Source organism: Conger conger, chromosome 5, assembly GCF_963514075.1.
Source record: "Conger conger chromosome 5, fConCon1.1, whole genome shotgun sequence".
NCBI lineage: Eukaryota > Metazoa > Chordata > Actinopteri > Anguilliformes > Congridae > Conger > Conger conger.
Genome location: NC_083764.1, coordinates 66,526,791 through 66,549,290, shown reverse-complemented (window position 1 = coordinate 66,549,290; position 22,500 = coordinate 66,526,791). Strand labels below are relative to the sequence as shown.

General features: G+C 47.1%; 1 protein-coding gene across 3 annotated transcripts in view; it reads right to left on the bottom strand.

Moving 5' to 3' along the window:
• The window catches only part of LOC133128744 (arrestin domain-containing protein 2-like), a 19,758-nt gene extending 1,662 nt beyond the window's left edge, over nt 1–18,096 (bottom strand). The window contains exons 1-7 of one of the 3 annotated variants that reach the window (XM_061242485.1): nt 17,980–18,096; nt 17,051–17,311; nt 6,918–6,987; nt 6,424–6,571; nt 5,248–5,350; nt 4,867–5,123; nt 1,502–1,664 (exon numbers count right to left, since the gene is read on the bottom strand). In XM_061242485.1, the coding sequence (XP_061098469.1) occupies nt 1,502–1,664; nt 4,867–5,123; nt 5,248–5,350; nt 6,424–6,571; nt 6,918–6,987; nt 17,051–17,309 (1,000 nt within the window). In that variant the 5' untranslated portion in view covers nt 17,310–17,311; nt 17,980–18,096. Of the gene's footprint in view, nt 1–1,501; nt 1,665–4,866; nt 5,124–5,247; nt 5,351–6,423; nt 6,572–6,917; nt 6,988–7,600; nt 8,187–17,050; nt 17,312–17,979 lie in introns of those variants that run through there. The other 2 variants (XM_061242484.1, XM_061242486.1) reach the window with 2 other exon arrangements.
• Nucleotides 18,097–22,500: the final 4,404 nt, after the last annotated feature.

Here is a 22,500-nt window from a genome sequence, read left to right as displayed (position 1 = left end):
CCGCTACACCTGCTGATTTCACCAATTAATTCCCTCCTCTCTGGTTGCGAATTGGTACCTGCAGGCGCTGGGCCCTCCATGATTCAGCAGCACCCACCACTCTGCTTTTAGTCATTTACACTCAGTCAGTCATTTACACTCAGTCAGTCATTTACACTCAGTCAGTCATTTACACTCAGTCATTTACACTCAGTCAGTCATTTACACTCAGTCAGTCATTTACACTCAGTCAGTCATTTACACTCAGTCAGTCATTTACACTCAGCCATTTACACTCAGTCAGTCATTTACACTCAGTCAGTCATTTACACTCAGTCATTTACACTCAGTCAGTCATTTACACTCAGTCATTTACACTCAGTCAGTCATTTACACTCAGTCAGTCATTTACACTCAGTCATTTACACTCAGTCAGTCATTTACACTCAGTCAGTCATTTACACTCAGTCATTTACACTCAATCATTTACACTCAGTCAGTCATTTACACTCAGTCACTCATTTACACTCAGTCATTTACACTCAGTCAGTCATTTACACTCAGTCATTTACACTCAGTCAGTCATTTACACTCAGTCATTTACACTCAGTCAGTCATTTACACTCAGTCAGTCATTTACACTCAGCCATTTACACTCAGTCAGTCATTTACACTCAGTCAGTCATTTACACTCAGTCATTTACACTCAGTCAGTCATTTACACTCAGTCATTTACACTCAGTCAGTCATTTACACTCAGTCAGTCATTTACACTCAGTCATTTACACTCAGTCAGTCATTTACACTCAGTCAGTCATTTACACTCAGTCATTTACACTCAATCATTTACACTCAGTCAGTCATTTACACTCAGTCACTCATTTACACTCAGTCATTTACACTCAGTCACTCATTTACACTCAGTCATTTACACTCAGTCAGTCATTTACACTCAGTCATTTACACTCAGTCAGTCATTTACACTCAGTCAGTCATTTACACTCAGTCATTTACACTCAATCAGTCATTTACACTCAATCAGTCATTTACACTCAGTCAGTCATTTACACTCAGTCAGTAATTTACACTCAGTCATTTACACTCAATCAGTCATTTACACTCAGTCAGTCATTTATACTCAGTCAGTCATTCCACCCATCGGAGAGGCCAGAAAAAGAGGTTATAAAAAGAGGAGAGGAGGAACGCGTGGATTTGGCACACAGAAGGTCCTCGCTCCTTCAAAACGCAGTCGGAAGCGTCAGTGACAGACGTGGCAGATGCGCAGCAGATCAGTTACAGACGTGGCAGACGCGCAGCAGATGGGGAGAGGTGGACCCATTTTACTTTCAGCTCCTACAAGGAACATTTAACGGGTCGGAATGTCCTTAACGATGGCGGACCTCGAGCGATTCCCGGGACAGGAGCGAGTAAAAGAAAGAGAGAGGAGAAAAAGAAGTGATTGGACTGAGCCCAGGATGAGTGGCATTCAGCCTGGTGATGGGGGGGGGGAGAGAGCACTCACACTCAGGCTGGTCCGGGGCGACCATGCGTAGCCACTCTGGGTCAAGACTGTACTGGGAGCTAACGCTGGAGGTGTGGCTACGGAAGGGGTGCAGGGGGATGGTGCCCATGACCAGGGGCAGCTCCAGAGACAGCTTGGATACCCCAGGTAGGTCCACAGTCACCTGCAAGAAGGAAGGGGGGGGGGGGGAGGGGGGGTGAGATTTGAGGATGAAACTGAAACGTGGCTCTCACCAGAGAACACGGCCACCCCGGCTGCCCTTTCCTCTGCCTTCTCTTTTTCCCTCTGGCAGAGGAGGTGGCACAGGTCTCCTAATCTCATCCTCATGGAGATCTAGTGTCTTCTCCTCATCCCTCTCCTTCTCCTCTTTTGAATTTCATGCGGTTTCTGTTACTCTGCCGTGCAAACTTTATTATTGTTGTTTATCGCCCCCCGGGTCCTCTGGGGAACATTTTGGATGAGATGGACATCCTCCTCAGCTCCTCACCTGTCAATGACACCCCCCTGATCCTCCTGGGTGACTTCAACCCTCAACTCAGAGTCCACCCAGTGTACCTTTCTCTCCCTCCTCTCTTCTTTTGACCTTACCCTCACTCTTTCCCCTCCCACCCACAAAGCAGGCAACCTTCTTGACCTCATCTTCACAAGGAGCTGCACAACAACCAACCTCTCTGTAACACCACTCCATATATCTGACCACTCCTTCATCTCTTTCTCTCTTCCACTCTCCTCTAAAACCCATCCATCTCTCCCACCATCCACTGTCACCTGTCGACGGAACCTACGCCACCTGTCTTCCTCCACCCTCTCATCTACAATCCTCTCCTCCCTACCATCTGCGGAGTCTTTCTCTCGACTGTCTCCCGATGATGTGGCTGCAACTCTCATGTCCTCCCTCTCATCTTCCTTTGATTCTCTGTGTCCCCTCACCACCAAACTAGCTCGGGCCTCCCCCACCAGTCCTTGGCTTTCTGATGCTCTACGAGCTGTCCGAACCGAATTGCGGGCGGCGGAGAGAAAATGGAAAAGGTCCTGTCTCCCCAGTGATATAGCTTCCTTCCATGCCCTCTTATCATCTTTCCATTCCTCTGTCTCTCTAGCTAAATCTTCCTTCTTTCACTCGAAAATTTACGCGGCCGCCTCTAATCCCCGCAAACTGTTTTCAACTTTCTCCTCTCTTCTGGCCCCCCCTCCCCCCCCACCCCCCTCATCACTCTCGCCTGATGACTTTGTCTCCTTCTTTGAAAAGAAGGTCGATGCTATTCGCAATTCCTTCTCCCAACCCTCCACCCCTGCTGACCCTCCTACCCTCCCCAACTCCCTAACCTCCTTTTCTCCCCTCTCTGACGCCGACACACTGAAACTCCTTACTTCCCACCGCCCAACCACCTGTCCTCTTGACCCCTTCCCCTCTCCCCTCCTACAATCTATATCTGATGACATTCTCCCTTTTCTCTCCTCTCTAATCAACACCTCCCTCTCTTCCGGCACTGTGCCCTCTTCCCTGAAGAGGGCCAGAGTCACTCCCCTGCTCAAAAAACCTACTCTTGACCCCTCTGCCCTGAACAACTACCGGCCTGTCTCTCTTCTTCCCTTTCTCGCTAAAACTCTGGAACGGGCGGTCTGCTCCCAACTGTCCACTTATCTTCTCCAGAACAATCTCCATGACCCCAACCAGTCTGGCTTCAAGAGTGGCCACTCCACTGAAACTGCCCTACTCGTGGTCACTGAGGCACTCCACTCTGCTAAAGCAAAATCCCTCTCCTCTGTCCTCATCTTCCTCGACCTGTCAGCCGCCTTTGATGCATTCAACCATGAGATTCTGCTCTCGTCGCTGTCTGGGATGGGTGTCACAGGTTCTGCACTCGCTTGGTTTTCCTCCTACCTCTCTGGTCGCTCCTACCAGGTGACTTGGAGGGGCGCAGTCTCCGACCCTCACCCCCTACGAACTGGAGTCCCGCAGGGCTCGGTTCTTGGGCCTCTCCTCTTCTCGCTATACACCATGTCTCTTGGTTCTGTTATCTCTTCCCACGGCTTTTCTTATCATTCCTACGCTGATGACACCCAACTCTTCATTTCCTTCCCCCCCGACACCCAAATCACCACACGGATCTCTGCCTGCTTGGCTGATATCTCTGCGTGGATGACTTCCCATCACCTGAAGCTCAACCTTGCCAGAACTGAGCTTCTCTACATCCCTGCTAAGTCCTCTCCGTCAATCGACCTCTCATTGACTGTTGAGGACTTTGTAGTTTCCTCCTCCTATATGGCAAAGAATCTTGGGGTGACTCTTGATAACTGCCTCACCCTGGCTCCACAAGTATCCTCCACTGCCAGAACCTGCAGGTTCTTTCTTTATAATATACGCCGTATCCGTCATCTCCTGACTGAGAAAGCCACCCAGCTCCTAGTCCAGGCGCTCGTCATTTCCCGCCTGGATTACTGCAACTCCCTCCTAGCCCGTCTCCCAGCATGTGCCATCAAGCCCCTCCAGCTGGTCCAGAATTCTGCAGCCCGCCTGATCACCAGTCAGCCCAGGTCGGCTCATGTCACTCCGCTTCTCATTGGCCTCCACTGGCTTCCTATTGCCGCACGCATCCGTTTCAAGGCCCTAGTGTTGGCATTTCAGGCTGCTAAGGGGACTGCCCCACCTTACATACAATCCCTGATCACTCCCTACTCCCCAGCTAGACCACTCCAGTCTGCCAGCTCTGGTTGCCTTACGGTTCCCTCTCTACGTGCACCTGGCGGTCGAGCTGCACGTTCACGCCTGTTTTCCGTTCTGGTTCCTCAGTGGTGGAATGACTTGCCTACCACTATCAGAACAGCAGAATCCCTCCCCCTATTTCGACGCAGACTCAAAACCCACCTTTTCAAACTCTACCCTAGTCCTCCCTCCTGATTTCCCCTGCCCCTCCTTTCTGATATCCCTATTCTTGTCTAACCCCCCCCAAAAAAATAAATAAAATAAAAAATAATGCACTTCTAATGACAACTATGTTTAGAACAGCATTTCCTGTGTATTTTGCTAGTTTCTGGATGTGATGCTCTGACTTATGGTAGAACCTATGCACTTGTAAGTCGCTTTGGATTAAAAGCGTCTGCCAAATGACTAAAATGTAAAAATGTATGGGGGGCGGGGCGGGGTCGGGGCGGGGTCAGGACGGGGCGGGGTCAGGACGGGGCGGGGCGGGGTCAGGCGGGTCAGGACGGGGCGGGGTCGGGCGGGTCAGGACGGGGGCGGGCGGGTCAGGACGGGGCGGGGTCAGGCGGGTCAGGACGGGGCGGGGTCAGGACGGGGCGGGGCGGGGCGGGGCAGGGCGGGGTCAGGCGGGGGCGATGCGGGGGCGGGACGGGGGACTCACCAGCAGGATGTACTCCACTCTGATGATGCGGCAGTGCAGGATGGAGGGCCCGACGGGCGGGATGGAGAGGGCGTGGCCGTGCCAGGACTCCCGGGAGCGCGGCAGCACCACGCCGCCACACAGCTCCGTCACCACCGACCGCTTCTGCTTGCTGGTGCCGCGCGCGATGAAGGTCTGGACCTGCGTCAGGCAGGCCCGGGGCACCACGGCGCGGGACGTGGAGTTCTCAAATTCAGCAAAAACGGGGATCACCTCTCCTGCAGGACGCGTGGGAGAGGAAGGGATCATTTCATATAAAGTTAGAAAAATGAGATCTGCAGCGCACCCTGGCCCTGCCCAGGTCATGGCATCATTTATAGACGTCACAAATTCGCCACTTGCCTGGGGTGTAGCCCTTTCGATCGATCTTGGCAGTCACAGACACCTGGCCAAAATTGCGGTACCAAACCCGCGCCATCTTGTCCTTGGTGCCGGCCTGCGGGGCCTGTGGAGACATGCCAAGAGTGAGCCCGACACAGACACAGACACACACAGACCACAGACACAGAGACACACACACAGACACAGAGACACACACACACACACACACACACACACACAGACACAGAGATACACACACAGACACAGAGACACACACACAGACACAGAGACACACACACACACACAGACCACATACCACAGACACAGACCACAGACACAGAGACACACACACAGACACAGACACAGACCACAGGCACAGACCACAGACACAGACACACACACACACACAGACACAGCCATCAGCCATCACCTCTTGGAGTAAGGCAGCAGTGAGTTTGGAAGATGCACCTAACTGACTGTAATGATGACTATAGAGCAGTGGTCCTCACTCCTGGCCCTGGAGAGGTACAGGGTGTGCTGGCTCTTGCCCTTACTCAGCACTTGTTTGATCAATTAAAGCGGTGAATCAGGATGGCAGGGTGGCGCACGGCTAAGGCACCGGTTTGTCACCGCTGCACACAGAGGGGCGGGGCCCAAGCCCAGGGCGGCCGGCACGTGTGGAGCGGCGTGATTGGCCGCCTCACGATGGGGGGGGGGGGAGGGGCTTGGCAGGGTCGCCTCGGAGTCACGGTCATGGGAACTTGAGACCGTGAGGCTGGAAAGCGTATCATCCTCCCCAAATCCTGAATCTCAGGAATGCTGGGCCGCTGAGCAGCGTATCCACAACAACAACACGGGGGGCTGGAATAGCAGGGTTTTAAATCGGTTACAGTTTTCTCACCTCACCCGGTTTCTTGGGCTGAATTGGTTGCTGATATTAAGGCGAAAACAAAAAGCAGCCACGCGCTGCAGCTCTCCAGGACCACTGCTACAGAGGACCTGAGGCGGGAGCTCCCCGGGATTCTACCTGCATCCTAATCGCTGCAATCCCAGTTCCTTGAAGGTACAGTAGGTAAGATTTTTGTTGATGACATGTTTGAACGGACTGTACCAGCAAGGCAGGGGTGTTGATGACATGTTTGAATGGACTGTACCAGCAAGGCAGGGGTGTTGATGACATGTTTGAACGGGCTGTACCAGCAAGGCAGGGGTGTTGATGTCAATGGGCTGGATGACGGTGAACTCCTTCTTGATCTTGCGGACCGTGGACCAGGGCCGATGGAGCTTCACCACCACCCAGTACCGCACGCTGCCGTGCTTCCCCTCAAACGATGTGACCAGGGTCCTGCCCAATCAGATCGCAGCAAATGAAGCAGAACAGCGGCAAGCAGGAGGACGGAAGGCATGCAGTCGGGGGAGCAGAAACACGCACGCTAGACGGCAGCGACTCATCGCGAACCGATTGGTACGGCTGTCCACGCTCATTTAGCCCAGCTCAGGCCATGGAAATGCCTCAGATGGAGGAAACACTGCGGCATTATATTCACGTTTGTGGACGGAGGGACGCATGTACATCAGGGATGTGTGTGCAGTGCAAAGCTACAGGATGGGAGACCTCCAGGAACAGGGCTGAGCAGTGCCTCACCCAAATGAACAGTGAAACCAGAAAGAGTCTGTTCTGCAGCACTTACTCCTCTGGAAGCTGGAAGCTGAAGGGGAACTCATGTCTGCCTGCTTGCAGGACTGTTACATCACCGTTATCTGGGGGTGGAAACGGAGAACATGCATTCACTCACAGCGGTTAATCTACAATAGTTTACACTTGGATTCAGATCATGAACAGGTGTGGAGAAGACGCCTGCGTTTCTGCAAGGTCTGGTCTCACACGTGCATACACTGGCCCCCAGTTTTTCAAAACTTGATTTGAATTTCATTAAAACAATTCCCAAGACACGATTCTAGTCACCACCATTCTCAGTTGTGATCACTGTAGACTACGACTAATCACTGTAAAACACAAACGAGACTCGAGGTTTCCAGGTTAGATGCAAGTTTTGTTTTAAATGCACTACTTGAATGTGAAGAGGTATTCTGCATTTGCAAACTGCACTGTCAGTAAAACGCTTGGATGTCTGATGCAACTGATAATCAACTTTCATATGAACCAGTCTAACCGTGTATATTAATGTGCCAAGACGCTACAAAGTTGCCAACTATTTGCTATCGGAGCAAAGGTACAAAGCAAAGCCAAACTAACGACGTTTTTTTTTTTTTTTTGTGTCTCCTTCATTGATCAATAACCGCGCCAGGGGAACGGCCCAGTACTGTGGCTCAGAAGCACGCGCCGTTCCCTGCAGCTTTTGAATGAACCAACCTGACTGCAAAAGCGCCTCGTTCAGGGTGAGGTAGTCCACCTCGTCGCTGTAGGTCTGCGTGTATGCGCTGCTGGAGCCGGCCGTCCGACATTCGGTCCATCGCACGTTGGCAAAACCTTGTGCTCGTAGCTTGAGCGACTCTATTTTGCTCTCACCCGTAAACTCCAGCACCACCCTGCCAGTCACCAAGTCTCCATTGCTGAACACGGGCGGCGTGTCACATTCCCGGGAGTCGAATACGACGTAAAACTTTTTAAGCTTTTCGAAAATCATCCCTCTGGTCATAATTTCAAATGTACAGATGCGATTTACTTTCGGCGTTACTATTTAACACCAGGCTGGCAGTTTATTTTAAGATGCATGGCGTGTCACTTCACAAGACTTGTTTTAGCTAAGTTGCATGTGCAAACTCCTTAAGTAGCCTACCGATGTCAGTGGGGCGGTACTCCAAAATTATTACATAAGCCTTGTTACCAGCACTGTTGTTAATAAGACTTGGGTATGGACATTTTGGGCTGGTGCAGTAGGATAATCGATTGCTCGTTTTGTTCTCACAAGCACACAAACAAGCTTCAGGCGCTTCTGATGTAACTGCTTCACAACGACGTTTTCTACCTGTACTGCGACACAGCATTTTTTAAAATGACTCACGCAACACAACTCACGTAGATTTAAAAATAAACAAAAACACTCAACGTTCATAACTTGACACCCCGCATACATTGAAATTACATAGTATTTATCACTCAACAAAACTTTTTTTTCTTTTAAACAAAAAACTGCCCTCGTGTATTTTACTAGTTATGGATTTGATGTTTTAACTTGTGGAAGAACCTATGCACTTGTAAATCCCTTTGGATTAAAAGCGTCTGTCAAATGACTAAAATGTAAATGTAAAATGTAACACTTATTCATTAAAAGTAGTTAATTCTTATTCATGACACAAACAAAAGTGGTTGGTAGTTAACCTAATTAACACGATTCAAAGAAAATTCCCTTGCGCACTTAAGGTATCGTCTTACGTAGCTGCAGTGTGTTCGAGCAAAAACATGTTTTTTCTGGGATTAATCATGTGGTACATACCAGTTACCCCATGCTACAAAAGGCATGGCCACTGCGACATATTAATATTGGCACCACGTTTAACGATTTCATAAGATTGTGAGAGTGATTGCATTTCATTGGTGTGACGATTACGCATACTGGGAAAACTTCGCAATATTGTCTACTGCAGTTGGCCTAATGTCATTATATTGTCTTCTTAATGTGCTTTTCAAAGGACTGGACTCAGATCTAGCCAAAGCTGTGTACTAGGCTGTTATAGCCCGCCCTCTGCTGGATCATATATGAAACGCGCGCGGGTTATGAGGGTCAGGTTCATGACCTACTTCGCCTGAGCCGGCTTGCTTAATTGTGCTACATTGTGTGAAAGGACAGTAATATTTGACAGGACACAGAGACTGATCTCACACCAGGTACACATGTCAGGCGTGTGCTCGAGACTTGCGACTGCATGATGTCAGGCGTGTCCTTGGTGCAAGGTCATGCCCCAGAATGCTTTGCACAGCGTTGCCCAACCAAATATCGCAGGTTTACTGTTTACAGCGGTCCTGTTTCCCCTCCCGGCCAGCGGGGTCCGCCATAAGGCCAGTGCCACATGTTGCAATCCGTTTCAGCTGTAAACAGAAATCGAGCCATGTTGGTGCAGAGTTCAAGGCAAACCACCAGGGAACATTCTGCATGGAGTGCACCCTGGACTGAACTTCTCAGAGACCCAGACTCAGTATTCACTGGAATCACCGGTTATACCAGGCAGCAGCCGGTTGCTGGAGACATGTACAAGGACCTGTACGTGGTCATCAGAGGTCCTATACTGTGGAAAATGACCTTGCTATGTGGATTATAAAGGAGTTGAAGGTGCTATAAAACCACTGTAAAAGTATTCAAACGTGCAGTCCCCAAATAAATCAACGCAATCCGTATGAAGAAAATGTGCATTTAAATGAGCCAATTGGACTGTCGGGAAGTTCTGATATCAGAATGATATGCTGCTTTGCCTCAGCCCGGCCCACCTTGTGGAGGGAACCAATCCCAGCGCTCGGCACAGACCGTGCTCGGCCAATCAACATACACTCACCGAGCACTTTATTAGGAACAGTTTTACTTTATTACACCCACTTATTCCTGTGATTATCTAATCAGCCAATCCTGTGGCAGCAGTGCAATGCAAACAGTCATGTAGATACGGGTCAGGAGCTTCAGTTAATGTTCACATCAACCATCAGAATGGGGAAAAAATGTGCTTTAAGTGACTTTGACCGTGGAATGATTGTCGGTGGCAGGCAGGGTGGTTTGAGTATCTCAGAAACTGCTGATCTGGGATTTTCACACTCACTGGTCTCTAGAGTTTGCACAGAATTGTGCAAAAAACTAACCAAAATTCCAGTGAGCAGCAGTTCTGCAGACAGAAATGCCTCGTTTATGAGAGACGTCAGAGGAGAAGGGCCAGACTGGTCAAAGTAACAAATAACCACACATTACATCAGTGGTGTGCAGAAGAGCATCTCTGAACACACAGCGCATCATAACTACAAGTGGATAAGCCAAAGCAGTAGAGGTCTGAAAAATAAGTCTAATAAATACCTAATAAAGTGCTCGGTGAGTGTGAGTGTTCATTGACATTGAGCTTTCTTGGTAAAGCCCATAAGAGCTGCTGGAGAATGCACATGTATAACTGCAGATTGATTTTAGTGCGTAAAACCACAGACACATAATCTTAATGATATTAGGACCTAAAATAAATTACTGGACTTATGGTACAACTAAATGGCAGCACTGCCATCTGCAAAGATAATGCACATGACTACTCATAAGTCCCTCCCGTTATGAGCTGTAGTCACCAATGGCCGTTCTCTGTCTCCACACAATGAGCGTACACTTTCTCTCCCATTTCCTGGTTCCTCCCTCACCTGCCGCAGGTGTCCGAGGTGACCTCCAGAGAAGGCATCCCCGTCCACGACCTCCAGACCTGTTCCTGGATATCTACCTTCGCTCCGCACCGACACGAGAGCACGTCGTTCAACAGCAAGCGATCTCGTTCAGCCGCTAATTAGCAGCCGTGCACAATTGGGGTTGAAATGAAAACCTCCAGGAGCGGGGTTTGGGAGGAGACCACGTCACTGTCCTGCTGACCGCCGGGGTGCCATTTCCTCTGCACCAATCATCCGCCCCCCCGCCTTCACACGTCCCTGTGGCATGACCAAATGTGCATCCGACCGCAGCCGAGACCGGGCAGCCGCGCGGTGCGAAAGGGCGTTAGGTCATCCTGCAGTCCCTGGGTCCGTGCCCCTCCCTGTCAGCGCATGTACCAGCGTATATGGCACTTACATGGAGGTTTAGCGACTCCAGGCTCTGACATCACACCGCCTTCCCACGCCCCGGACCTCATGTTCTTCTGCAGCACATGCACAGCGTATTATGGGTTACATAATCATAAATGTAAATACATTACTTTTTTTTATTTTATTGCCAGGGATAGTAGATACAGCAGTAGTGTTTGGAAAAGCACTTTTTTAAACATGCTGTAATTTGCAATGCAGAGGAAAACAAAGGTTTGTGACGTCGCATCTGTTTGAGCGAACACTGTGGTCTGGGTTGTCTGGCACACAATATTGTAAAAGGTTGTGAATGTATCTTAAAAACTGTAATCAGCCAAGTAGGACAGATTATCTGATTGCTGATGACACATCATCGTTAAGTTATTACAGTTAAGTGAGTTAATAAGTGTTAATAAGCGGTGTGTTTAACCATGGAAATGAGATTGTTACCAGTTCAGGGTGAGCTGGGGTCTGTATCATGAAGCAGGATTACAGAGTTAGCTGGATAACTGAGTTGCGCTAACTCGGTAATCCTGCTTTGTGGCGTTTACTCAGTGCAGTTATCCAGCTAACTCAGTGATCCTGCTTTGTGGGTTTTACTCAGTGCAGTTATCCAGCTAACTCAGTAATCCTGCTTTGTGGTTTTTACTCAGTGCAGTAATCCAGCTAACTCAGTAATCCTGCTTTGTGGGTTTTACTCAGTGCAGTTATCCAGCTAACTCAGTAACCCTGCTCCCTGACACAGGCCCCTGGAGGTTGGTCTGACATCACAAAATTAACTGATAAGATGTTTATATATATCTGACCAGCATGACTTTGTTCATGTGTAGCCCATTTTAGGAATTATCCTGAATTCCAATGCTATCTTCCCGTGCTAAGTGAACTAAACAGCACCCTCAGCTGTGGCCTGAGGGCTCATTCAGACACACAGGCAGATCAGGGCGTGCCTAGAAAGAATCTGATCTTTCCCCGAACGCTGGTGTTTGGGTGTATAATGGGTGTACGTGTGGATGTGCATGTACATGTGCTTGTGTGTGTGTGTGTGTGTCTGACAGTTTTTGTTTGTGTGTGAGTGAGTGGGGTAAACGTTGGTAGACTTTGGGAGCTACTGAACCTGCATTATGCCTATGACTGTTATTGCTATTGGCATCAGCATTGTTTTGTACAGTAATTACACTGTATACCCCTGAAGACTGAACTTAAGGAACACTTCTTGTTTTCATGAATGGGATGATAATAATAATAATAATAATAATAATAATAATAATAATACTAGCAGTTGACTGAATCCTTAATTTCTTTGGGGTCTTTTAGGGTTTCCTGTGATGGTGGCTTATCTCATGTCCTTTCTACAGGTGTTCCCCAAGGCTCCCTACTTGGCCCACTCATCTTTTCCCTTTACACAAAGTCTCTTGGGCCTATCACACCATTTCCATGCTGGAGACTGAGCGTTTGCCCGCCCTCCCTCAGTCGGATGCTCAGGTCTCACTCCGGACCTCAGGTGACTGAGGGACATCTCATGCTGGATGGTGGACTGTAGCCTTGCCCACGCCTCCCAGTACTCAACACTGGCTCAGCCGGCCTCCCTTGTTGCCTCTCCCAGGCATAGTGCTGCTTGTCCTGGCCACACGCTGCTGGAACGCACCCCCCAAGGGGCCCAGGGTTTGTGAAATCATTGTGTAGACAGCCTGCAGCTTAGGCACACGACTGGGAGCCACAAGGTCGATGGTTCGAATCCCGGTCTAGCCACAATAAATGATCCGCACAGCCGTTGGGCCCTTGAGCAAGGCCCTTAACCCCACATTGCTGCCCGGGCGCTGCACTGTGGCTGCCCACTGCTCCTAGGTAACTAGGATTTTTCAAATGCAGAGGACAGATTACCCCACAGGGTTCAATGAAGTATATCTTCTTATAATCATTGGCTATCTTCCAACACACACTGACGAGCCAACTCTTTATTCTGCACATTGGTTCCTCTCCCATCCCCACCTATTGCCATTCCCACCTTTTCAGGCTGCGCTATTTTTATGGTTTTATGTAATACCTTTATGGTTTTATGTTTCTTTCTTATGTTTGAGTCTTCTTCACCGCTGGTTATGGATTTGGTCTATATTTAGAACGTGTACTTTGGTTGTTGTTATAGTTACAGTTGTGCATAGTTAAGTTGCACTGAAGGTTTGGTGATGTTACTGTGCCAGGTGTGACATTGTGGCTCAGGTAAATCCGTCCATGTTTCACTGATATAAGTCACTATATATATATATATATATATATATATATATATATAAGATCATCTGCTAAATGGCATGTAATAATCTTTTTTTAAAGTCTAGATAAGATCATCTGCTAAATGTTATGCAATAATCATAAAAGATTATCTAGATAAGATCATCTGCTAAATGTAATGTGATGTAATAATCGTAAAAAATTAAAAATAAAAATAAAACTGCTCTCTGGTCGTTTTCATGAGGTTAGGGAGTTCAAGCTGGATACATGACAGAATCTGTTTCTATAAAAGCAGCCTGTTACCCAGATATAATATTTACCTGGGGGCGTTGAATGGCACGGTGCTCCAAAATCTTTAAAAACACAAACATCCCCCCTGCCCAGCCACAGCCACTGAGACCGCCAACCAGGTCACAACTGAGACAGAACCAGAGACTGCTAACCAGGTCACAACTGAGGCAGAACCAGAGACTGCTAACCAGGTCACTACTGAGACAGAACCAGAGACTGCTAACCAGGTCACAACTGAGACAGAACCAGAGACTGCTAACCAGGTCACAACTGAGGCAGAACCAGAGACTGCTAACCAGGTCACTACTGAGACAGAACCATAGGCTGCTAACCAGGTCACTACTGAGACAGAACCATAGGCTGCTAACCAGGTCACTACTGAGACAGAACCAGAGACTGCTAACCAGGTCACAACTGAGGCAGAACCAGAGACTGCTAACCAGGTCACAACTGAGGCAGAACCAGAGACTGCTAACCAGGTCACTACTGAGGCAGAACCAGAGACTGCTAACCAGGTCACTACTGAGGCAGAACCATAGGCTGCTAACCAGGTCACTACTGAGACAGAACCAGAGACTGCTAACCAGGTCACTACTGAGACAGAACCAGAGACTGCTAACCAGGTCACTACTGAGACAGAACCAGAGACTGCTAACCAGGTCACTACTGAGACAGAACCATAGGCTGCTAACCAGGTCACTACTGAGACAGAACCAGAGACTGCTAACCAGGTCACAACTGAGGCAGAACCAGAGACTGCTAACCAGGTCACAACTGAGGCAGAACCAGAGACTGCTAACCAGGTCACTACTGAGACAGAACCAGAGACTGCTAACCAGGTCACTACTGAGACAGAACCAGAGACTGCTAACCAGGTCACAACTGAGGCAGAACCAGAGACTGCTAACCAGGTCACTACTGAGGCAGAACCAGAGACTGCTAACCAGGTCACTACTGAGACAGAACCAGAGACTGCTAACCAGGTCACTACTGAGACAGAACCAGAGACTGCTAACCAGGTCACTACTGAGACAGAACCATAGGCTGCTAACTAGGTCACAACTGAGACAGAACCAGAGACTGCTAACCAGGTCACTACTGAGACAGAACCAGAGACTGCTAACCAGGTCACTACTGAGACAGAACCATAGGCTGCTAACCAGGTCACTACTGAGACAGAACCAGAGACTGCTAACCAGGTCACTACTGAGACAGAACCAGAGACTGCTAACCAGGTCACTACTGAGACAGAACCAGAGACTGCTAACCAGGTCACTACTGAGACAGAACCATAGGCTGCTAACCAGGTCACTACTGAGACAGAACCATAGGCTGCTAACCAGGTCACTACTGAGACAGAACCAGAGACTGCTAACCAGGTCACTACTGAGACAGAACCAGAGACTGCTAACCAGGTCACTACTGAGACAGAACCATAGGCTGCTAACCAGGTCACTACTGAGACAGAACCATAGGCTGCTAACCAGGTCACTCCATAGCCACACATTGTCACGTTTCCCTGCTTCTCAGCCAATGGGACTGAACGAATATGAAATATTTGGAATAAGATGAGAGAGAGCGTTTCCTCTGTCTGTAAAAATAACTTTAACGCTTTAAAAATACACCTGCATTACCTACTGTGAGCACACCCCGGGAAAATTATTAATATTCTGCTCATTCAATACAATTCAAATGCATTTTATTTTTATAGTGCTTTTCTAAGACTGTTCTTAAGGTGCTTCACAGAGTAACAGAAGGAAAGAAAATATATTATATACACTCAGTGAGTTTATTAGGTATTCATTAGACTTATTTTTAAACTTATCGGTCTTCTGCTGCTGTAGCCTATCCACTTAGAGGTTTGACACATTGTGTGTTCAGAGGTACTCTTCTGCATAAAAGATTATCTAGATAAGATCATCTGCTAAATGTAATGTGATGTAATAATCGTAAAAAATGAAAATAAAAATAAAACTGCTCTCTGGTCGTTTTCATGAGGTTAGGGAGTTCAAGCTGGATACATGTCAGAATCTGTTTCTATAAAAGCAGCCTGTAGTGGTTAAGGTACATGACTGGGACCCTCAAGGTCGGTGGTTCGATCCCCGGTGTAGCCACAATAAGATCTGCACAGCCGTTAGGCCCTTGAGCAAGGCCCTTAACCCTGCATTGCTCCAGGAGAGGATTGTCTCCTGCTTAGCCTAATCAACTGTACGTCGCTCTGGATAAGAGCGTCTGCCAAATGCCATTAATGTAATGTAATGTAATTTAGATCACATTTCTTCCCCATTCTGACATTTGGTCTGAAAAAAAGATGAACCTCTTGACCACATCTGCATGCTTTTATGCATTTAGTTGCTGCCACTTGATTGTCTGATAAAATATTAGCATTAACCAGCTGGTGTACAGGTCTACCTAAAAAGTGCTCACTGAGTGTACAGCTCCAAGGCCACATTGTTTAAAAAAAAAACTTCTGATTGAAATATTGCCGTTTCTGAGCAGTAATACATTTGTCCACCTTCAACACAGTTAAGTGTGGATTGAGTCCACCTGTCCCCTTGCACTGGGCACAGCGCCCTGTGTGGCTGACATTGCGGGTTAAATATTAAATACCGTGTTTGTATTGCCCAGATCCCTTATGACCTACATACAGCCACCTCTCCAGCTCCGGCATGTCACACACGCCGTCCGTCTGCAGGCAGACTGATTCGTGTCCTTCTGAAATTCGGGCATGGTGTTGTGAAAACGGAGCAGAGTGAAAACGTGCATTTTGGCGCAGCACGAGCTGTGTTGAGCATTGCAGCTCAATTCTTCATTTTTGGAGCCCGTTCAATGAACACTCAAGATGAATAAACTAGGGCATACCCCAATGTTTTGCCTGCAAACTATTTATGTTTAACAGTCCCAAAGTATAAATAGAACACACAGCCACATCACCGTTTACTTTGACCCTGCTGCTTATTTGTTTTAGAGTTGTGTGCACTGCTTTCTCCATGTAAGCTGTTCAAAAGAAATCAATAGTTTCAAGCGGCTCGGTCACAAATGTGAGGCCGAATAATCCAAACTCAAGATAGCAGGAGTCGACCAGAAACAAATAATATTTTCTGGGTTTTGTTCATGGTTAGCATCTAATAGTTAGCAGTTAAAAACTACACTTAACTATAGTTAGTAGTTAAATTTGTTTGTTTGCAGTTATGAGCCCACAATCACCCCACAACCACTTATTCATGCATGACAACTGGGCCAATCTGACAAAGTACTTAGTGCTCTCAAGAGCATGATTGAGAAGTAGTGAACAACAGTGGGAACTACAGTTGAAGGGCAGGTCTTTTAGGGATGTGGGGTGAGAGGGGTCAGGTCTTTTAGGGATGTGGGGTGAGAGGGGTCAGGTCTTTTAGGGATGTGGGGTCAGGTTTTTTAGGGATGTGGGGTGAGAGGGGTCAGGTTTTTTAGGGATGTGGGGTGAGTGGGGTCAGGTTTTTTAGGGATGTGGGGTAAGAGGGGTCAGGTTTTTTAGGGATGTGGTGTGTGTGTGGGGGGGGGGGGGGTTACACTGACCTCGGATGAGATGCATTCTCTTCCTGAAGTACGTTTCTTTGGAGGTGTAGTCGTTGTACGCGGTGTTCATGCCCACGCTGCGGTTCTCCAGCCAGTGCGCAGTCGCCATGCCGCGACCCTGGAGCTTCAGCGAGCGCACCCTGACTTCGCGGTTCAGCTCCAACACCACCAGACCGGACAGCGCCTCGCCGCCGCAGTACACCGCGTCATCTGGACCCTCCAGCTCCATCTTAAAACTTCTTATCGTCTGCAGCGTCATTTCTTTAAGAACAAGAAGGAATGCGGTTTGATTCAGCGCAGTCAGGGGCCATGTGCAGGGACACGAACAAACAAATAGGCCTGGATTTAAAAAAAGAGTGTTGTAAAAGTCGGGAAAAATGTATTCACGAAATAACGTGCATTTCACAGCATTGCATTCCCACTTGTCACAAATGCTGAGCGGGGAATTTCTGCGGAGTGGAATCGACATCTACCCACAAACAGAACGACTGAAGTTATTTCCGGGAAGCTGTGGACATTAACGGATAGGCGAGTCAAAAAATAGCTATATGTAATGTTCACATCAGTGCAGTTAAGGGCAATATAAAGACGTGGAATTTACAATAAACACATTTAAATCACAGTTTCACTGTACGTACATTTTGCTAGCACTTTTTTTATGTTCGCGGTTCACATCTTCATTAAGTTCGTAAGTACACAGTATGGGTTGCTTGGCAACAATTATCACAGTAGTGATACACACAAAATGTCTTTCACGTGCCCAATCATAGAAAATATAAAACAATGCCTTTACAAAATTGGGCTTTTTGTACAAGTTAACTCTTGTTCCAAAGTAGTGAGTTTTAGCGTAATTAGACATAGGTTTGATAATATGACACCTAGGCTAGAACTAGTTTATTACTGAAAAAAAAAAAAAGATTTAACCCTACCATGAAATAAACGAATGCAGCCGGCTCCCTGAGCTTCGGTCTTGCTTGTCCGCTCTGTTACTCGTCTCGAGTTTCAGCTCCTGACAGTTTCTCAGTGTTTATAAAGGTCTGTAGTGTGCGGCCCCTTTCCGCGCGCACGTGGGATGACTAGACTCTTCTCCAATGAAAACGGAGTACGCGAATATAACTTCCTCCTTCATATCTTCAGCATCAGTATTAGGACAGAGGGTATTCCCTCCTTGCAGTCATGCAGTCTGTAGTTTCCTTTCAACTGCGATCTTTTTTCGTATTGACTATATGTGTTGAATTTATGATAATATACATTTCTATATTTGTCTTCATGCAGTTTTACTTTGCACCATCAAGCCATTAAAAAATGCTTATATGGATTTCTCTGTACGGGCAATATCTTTAGCTGCAGGGAACATCGGAGCTGCAGAAAAACTACTTCATCTACTTTAAAGTCTCTTTTCACCTGCAATGCCTGTAGTTATATCACATGCTCTCAGACTGTATTAAGATTTCATCATAGTTTTGCGATCTATTTTTTCATTCATCTTACCTTTTGTCTTGTATAATAAGCTCTTTATTTAGTTTGTGTAGACCAAAAAGAATGGTCTGTATTTACGATAAGATTATTTTTGTAGACAAGGGGATCATCGGCAGTTTTATAGGCTTTTCAAGGCCACGGCGCCGATCTTGACATGCTCAGCTCTGTTCGTTGGTCTGTGCGCATGACTGCACAATGGAGAACAATAAGTGTTGCTCCCTGTAAAAAATATAAAGCAAAGCGATCAGTAATGTGTAACTCTTGCAGTAGATTGTTCCGAGGCTAAAGACATTGTACCCTGACGGCCCTTCATAAACCACCATGCGGCACAGTGAGGACTGCTTACATCACTGTCAGAGCCAGGGCGACCGCGTCGTGTGTTTTATCTGTCTCTATTTTACACTTATTTCATATTAAAATACTGCCCTTACCGAGAGGAATCACAAGGGTTTCAGAAATATCTTTTCGAGTTAAAATCTCTTTACAAGTTTGTGTTTTTAAAACCTTTATGGTTTATTTTGGTCTAGTTGGGAACATCGTAAAATGAACCAGAGCGAATACGTTCTTATCTTTTTACAGTAAGACACCAAAACTGTCAAGCCTGTTTGATATATTTTTAGAACATATGGAGAACAACAGAGGGGGCAGGGTATTGTGGTAAAAGTTTTACCTTGTTTCACAGAAATCGCTTCTTTATAGATTTTTTTTTTTTTTTTAGTTTGCATATTATATCACTGGGTTAGGGATTAAAATCTGACCTTAATCTGTATCCCACTCCACAACGCCAGGTGACAGTATGCATAATTGCTTTGCCTTCAAGCCATCAATAAATCTACACAAGAAAATTAAACCGTTTGAAAGAAACCACAGAAATAAAGGAAACGTTTGGGCGGATGAGCCAGCCGCACTTGGAGCACAAACCGACTCCTCTCGGCTGCAGGCTGCAGTGACATGGTGTTACCCATAGGGGGCAGCAACGAGGTGCGTACCGTTTTCAGAGTGAAAAGAGGGTTCTCGGCAAAGTGGGGGAAATTGTGTGATTTCCTCTTTTAACCCTCCTATTATCTTTAGACTTTATGACCGGTTTTACATTTGGGGTCAAATGGAAAAACTTTTGACATGTAGTATGTTACCTTCTTATCGTCTCCCACATTACTAGCCTTTTATCCAGAAATATGAAAAATCTGTGAGAAACATCTCATATTAGGGACTAAGGAACAGAAAGTGAAAGTTAGGCCGCTGTATGAGAAAGTGCCACCAGAATCATTCACAAAGAAAAATCATACAGTATCAATATAAAAAAAGATTAACTGTTTTTTTTTTTTTGATGTCAAACACTGAGTCAGTGATCTCAAACTGAACTCAAACATAATAGGAGGGTTAAGAATACAGTCCCCTCCCAAATTTTTTTTTTTTTAAATGAACATGATAGAGTTCAGAATTTCTGCTTTTATTTCCTGGTTTCTACATCTAGATGTGTTAAACTCCTTACAACATAGCACCTTTGGTATCAGACCACCCATTTTTTAGGAGAGCAAAAATACTGGAGAGTATTGCTGACAAGTCGTCTTCAAAGGGTTGATTGAGATCCCTTTGCCCCTGCCCCGTGGAGATTGTTTGTGACATCACTGACTGATGTAGGCCAAGGACTGGGGGGGGGCAAGCTAATTTGGTGGTGAGGGGACACAGAGAGTCAAAGGAAGATGAGAGGGAGGACATGAGAGTTGTAGCCGCATCATCGGTAGACAGTCGAGAGAAAGACTCCACAGATGGTAGGGAGGAGAGGATTGTAGACGAGAGGGTGGAGGTAGACAGGTGACAGTGTTCCGCCGACAGGTGACAGTGGATGGTGGGAGCAATGGACGGGTGTTAGAGGAGAGTGGAAGAGAAAAAGAGATGAAGGAGTGGTCAGATATATGGAGTGGTGTTACAGAGAGGTTGGTTGTTGTGCAGCTCCTTGTGAAGATGAGGTCAAGAAGGTTGCCTGCTTTGTGGGTGGGAGGGGAAAGAGTGAGGGTAAGGTCAAAAGAAGAAAGGAGGGAGAGAAAGGTAGACTGGGTGGACCCTGAGTTGAGATTGAAGTCACCCAGGAGGATCAGGGGGGTGTCATTGTCTGGTGAGGAGCTAAGGAGGATGTCCATCTCATCCAAGAAGTTCCCCAGAGGACCCGGGGGCGATAAACAACAATAATAAACAGTTTGCATGGCAAAGTAACAGAAACCACATGAAATTCAAAAGAGGAGAAGGAGAGGGATGAGGAGAGGACACTAGATCTCCATGAGGATGAGATTAGGAGACCTGTGCCACCTCCTCTGCCAGAGGTTCTGGGTGTGTGGGAAAAAGAGAAGGCAGAGGAAAGGGCAGCCGGGGTGGCTGTGTTCTCTGGTTAGAGCCACGTTTCAATTCAAGAAAGTCAAGGTTGAGGTGGGAGGCATAGGCTGATATGAAGTCAGCTTTCTGGACGGCAGACTGGCAGTTCCAGAGGCCACCAGCCACACAGAGATCAATACCGGCGGATCTGGGAGGGAAGATGAGGTTCGAGATATTCCAGCCATGTTGGCGGGAAGCAAACCTCCTACCTGACTGGGACCTGGGGAGAGGAGAGAGGACAGGAATGGGAAGGAAACACATGGAAGGAACTAGGGAGGACAAGAGGAAGGATATCTTTGGGATCACGTTCAGACATTTTTTTTTCCAGCTGCAGGAACGATTGAAACACTGACAGGTAAAAAAACGCTGGCCGTTGCTCACCCTGGTAGCCAGTTATTTCCAGATATGGCAGCCGTGCACTTGGCACATTCCAGCGCTGCGTGCGTGAGACGGGGCCGCGTGTGTGAGACGGCGCTGCGTGTGTGAGACGGCAGAGGTGGAACATTCTTTATCGGAGGCCTCGCGCCCGTTCGCAGTCCGTCATGCCTGCTATCCGCGAGAATGACGCGAGGGCATTTCCCCGTCAACAGATTCAGATACACAGACGGAGCTGATGTGTACTGACACATGTACTGACACGACTGAGATCCCACGGGACCACGTCGATATCAGCTACCATTGTTTGCACACGTTTTTCCAACCGCAAGTGTCCTTGTGGAAGCATGTTTAAATCAGCCGGGCTTTATAGCATAGTATATGTATAGTCGGCTACACAGACAGGCTACCACATATCGTTTCACAGTGGATTGTCTTTTTGTATTTCAAAAATAACTATTTGATCAACTAAAAAAGTGTACAATTATTCCCTCGGCTACCTGCCTCCAAACAGCCAAGGACCTGTAATAGGCTGCTCTGTGTGTCGCATATGGAGAACATTAAAGCTTTATTATTGTGCAGAAAAGCCTGTATGTGACCTCAGGAATTTAGTAGAGCTATCAGTAGGTCAGTATGTTTTAGACACCGAGGTGAGAAGAAACACTTGAGTTGTACTGATGCCATCTCGTGTCCAAATCAAGAATTACAATCAGTTACACGTCAGACCTAACTTGGTTGGAGTAACCGTCTCCGTGAGTGAACCGTCTCAGTGCCGTAATCTCCTGTGGCTGCTCATTTTCATGAAGTATCCGGATATGATCCAGGGGTGTATTTTGGTTGCCATGGTCACCTTCAACAAACTAAGTGAGTATTGGGCGATTCGATTTTTACCCCTTTATACACAGCAAGCGTTCTGCATGTTACTGACAAAGTAAAATAAGAAGCATATATAGTTTCCAATGCTCAGGACACATTTCTTAAATATGATTATAAATGTTTCGATGTTACTTTTTTGGGGAAAAAACTATGACCCAAACCTCTTCTCTCACTAAAGTTCTCCCACCTTCATTTCATTGGTCCTGGGAGTGTTATTTGACAGTAAAATGCCCACATTTCCTCTCTAACAAGCTCTAACACAAGCAGGTGTATATGATCACTGGTTGAAACTGTTGTTTTAGGCATTGGAAGCAAAATACATTTCAGTGTCAGCGGAAAAGAAAGTACAA